Below are 2,356 nucleotides of genomic sequence, written 5' to 3' on the forward strand. Positions count from 1 at the left end.
GGCATCTGAAGGCTCCGTGTGGATGGCAGGTCACGTGACCACAAGGCAACGAGTGATAGCCACGTGGCCAGGAGTTCAGTCAGGTGGCTTCTCAAGGCTCCTTGGCTTGGACGGAGGTCACGGGACGTCAAGGCAACATGGCCGGGAGGTCACATGAGGTTGAGGTGCTTACAGGCTGGGTCACATGACACACAGAGGCGGAGTCTAGTCACCACAGGCGGTTGGGTTGGTCACGTGGCGTCAGACGGCTCCGTGGGCGGAGGTCACGTGACGTCAAGGCAGCCGCGGATCGAGTCACACGGCCAGGAGTCGGTCCCGTGGCATCAGACGGCTCCGCGGGCGGAGGACATGTGACATCAAGGCAGCCACGGATCGAGTCACGTGGCCAGGAGTCGGTCCCGTGGCTTCAGACGGCGCAGTGGGCGGTGTCACATGACCACCAGCGGGCAGCCGGTCACATGACGTCGACGAAGAACTCGCTGGGGTTGCCCATGGCCATGTGGAAGGACTGGCGGCTGGCGGTGAGCTCTGGGGGCACGGAGGCCAGGTCGCGGACTGGGGGGGCGCCAGGGGGCTGCACGGAGGCGGGGCCGGCGCTGGGGGGGCCGGGGGGCATCATCATCACCATCATGGGGTTGTAAGGCAGGGGCATGCCGGGGGGCCCGTAGGAGTGGTGGGAGCGCATGCTGCTCACCAAGCTGTGAGAGCTGCGCTGGGGAGCCCCGGCCGCCTCAGCCCCGCCCACCGCCAGGGCGGGGCCTCCCCCACCGGCCACACACCCTGGCTCCGCCCGCCGTAGGCTGCTGCGGGTCGAGTACTCCGATTCGCTGCCGCTGCCCGACTTGGAGTCGGGGCCCGCCTTCTCGTCCTTGGCCTTGCCCCGGCCCCCACCACCCCCGTCGCTCCGGTTAGAGCCGCTGCTCCGGCTCCCTGCAACGAGGGGGGGCATTAGTGACCCTCAAATCCACAGGGAGCACCCCTGTTACACAGCGAACCCAGGAGTCCTGGCTCCCAGCCCCTCCTGCTCAAACCACCAGCCCCCACTCCCCTCCCAGAGCCGGGGAGAGAACCCAGGAGTCCTGGCTCCCAGCCCCCACTGCTCCAAGCCACCAGCCCCCACTCCCCTCCCAGAGCCGGGGAGAGAACCCAGGCATCCTGGCTCCCAGCCCCCACTGCTCCAAGCCACCAGCCCCCACTCCCCTCCCAGAGCCGGGGAGAGAACCCAGGCATCCTGGCTCCCAGCACCCCCCTGCTCTAACCACTGGACCCCACTCCCCTCCCGTCCCGGGGGATGGAACCCAGGCGTCCGGGCGGCCGCTCACCCTCGCTGTGCTGGCTGCCGGCGCTGCCCATGCCGTAGCTGTAGGAGGAGAGCTCGTGATAGGGCGGGGGCTGGGTGCTGTAGGGGTGCGGGGCCGGGTACTGGTAGGAGAAGGTGGGCATCAGGGGCCAGGGCGTGGCCCCGGGCAGTGGGAGCGGGGCCAGCGTGTCCTGGTCCGACGCCCCGCTCGAGCCGTCGTTGTCGTTGAGGGAGAGGTTGGCCATGTCTGCAAGGGAGAAGGGGAGGGTCAGCCACGCAGGCCAGCGGTGTTCCGCCCCAGCTAGGGGAAGCCAGCTCCCACCCGGCCCCAGGCTGGTGGTCTGACCGGCCTGCTGGGCAAGGAGCTTAGGAAAGAACCCAGGAGTCCTGGCTCCCGCTCCCTGTAACCTCCTCCCACAGGCCGAGGGGGGGCTGAGCAGGGTGGGGGTTCGTAGGCCCGGGGGTGGGTGGGAGGGATGCAGTGATTGACAGATCCCAGGTCGGGAAAGACGGGGGGGATCCCCTTGTTTAAGACACCCCAGCTCGGCATCCCCCAGTGCCCCCCAGCCCGGAGCTCAGTCCCCGGGGGGCTCACAGTTCTGGCAGCCACGCAGGTCCCCGAAGACGTAGTAGCACTGCTCGGAGAAGGTGATCTTGTTCACCGTGTGCCGGATGAAGCCGGCTCTCAGCAGGCTGCTGGCGTATTTCCGGGCCTCGCGCCGGTCCTGGAAGCCCTCCACGTGGTGATAGAGCCAGTCCACCACGTCCGAGCCTGGGGGAGAGGGGGCAGGGGGTCAGCGGGGGGCGCTCGCCCCTGGCAGGCAGGGCTGGCCCCAGGGCGGCGCTAAGGGGCGCTGTGGGGCAGGGAGCGGGGCGACGGCTCAGCAGGGGGCGCTCTCCCCTGGCAGGCAGGGCTGGCCCAAGGGCGGCACTAGGGGACGCTATGGGGCAGGGAGCGGGGCAGGGGGGCTCAGCAGGGAGCGCTCTCCCCGGCCTGGCCCCAGGGCGGCGCTAGGGGGCGCTGTGGGGCAGGGAGCGGGGCGGGAGGGGCTCAGC

General features: G+C 69.8%; 1 protein-coding gene across 1 annotated transcript in view; it reads right to left on the reverse strand.

Moving 5' to 3' along the window:
• Positions 1-356: 356 nt before the first annotated feature.
• The window catches only part of DVL2 (dishevelled segment polarity protein 2), a 12,052-nt gene continuing 10,052 nt past the window's right edge, over positions 357-2,356 (reverse strand). The window contains exons 13-15 of the mRNA XM_026660335.1: positions 1,896-2,072; positions 1,323-1,547; positions 357-930 (exon numbers count right to left, since the gene is read on the reverse strand). Of these exons, the coding sequence (XP_026516120.1) occupies positions 455-930; positions 1,323-1,547; positions 1,896-2,072 (878 nt within the window). The 3' untranslated portion in view covers positions 357-454. The remainder of the gene's footprint in view (positions 931-1,322; positions 1,548-1,895; positions 2,073-2,356) is intronic.

Source organism: Terrapene carolina, unplaced genomic scaffold, assembly GCF_002925995.2.
Source record: "Terrapene carolina triunguis isolate 2854851 unplaced genomic scaffold, T_m_triunguis-2.0 Scaffold751, whole genome shotgun sequence".
Taxonomy (NCBI): domain Eukaryota; kingdom Metazoa; phylum Chordata; order Testudines; family Emydidae; genus Terrapene; species Terrapene triunguis.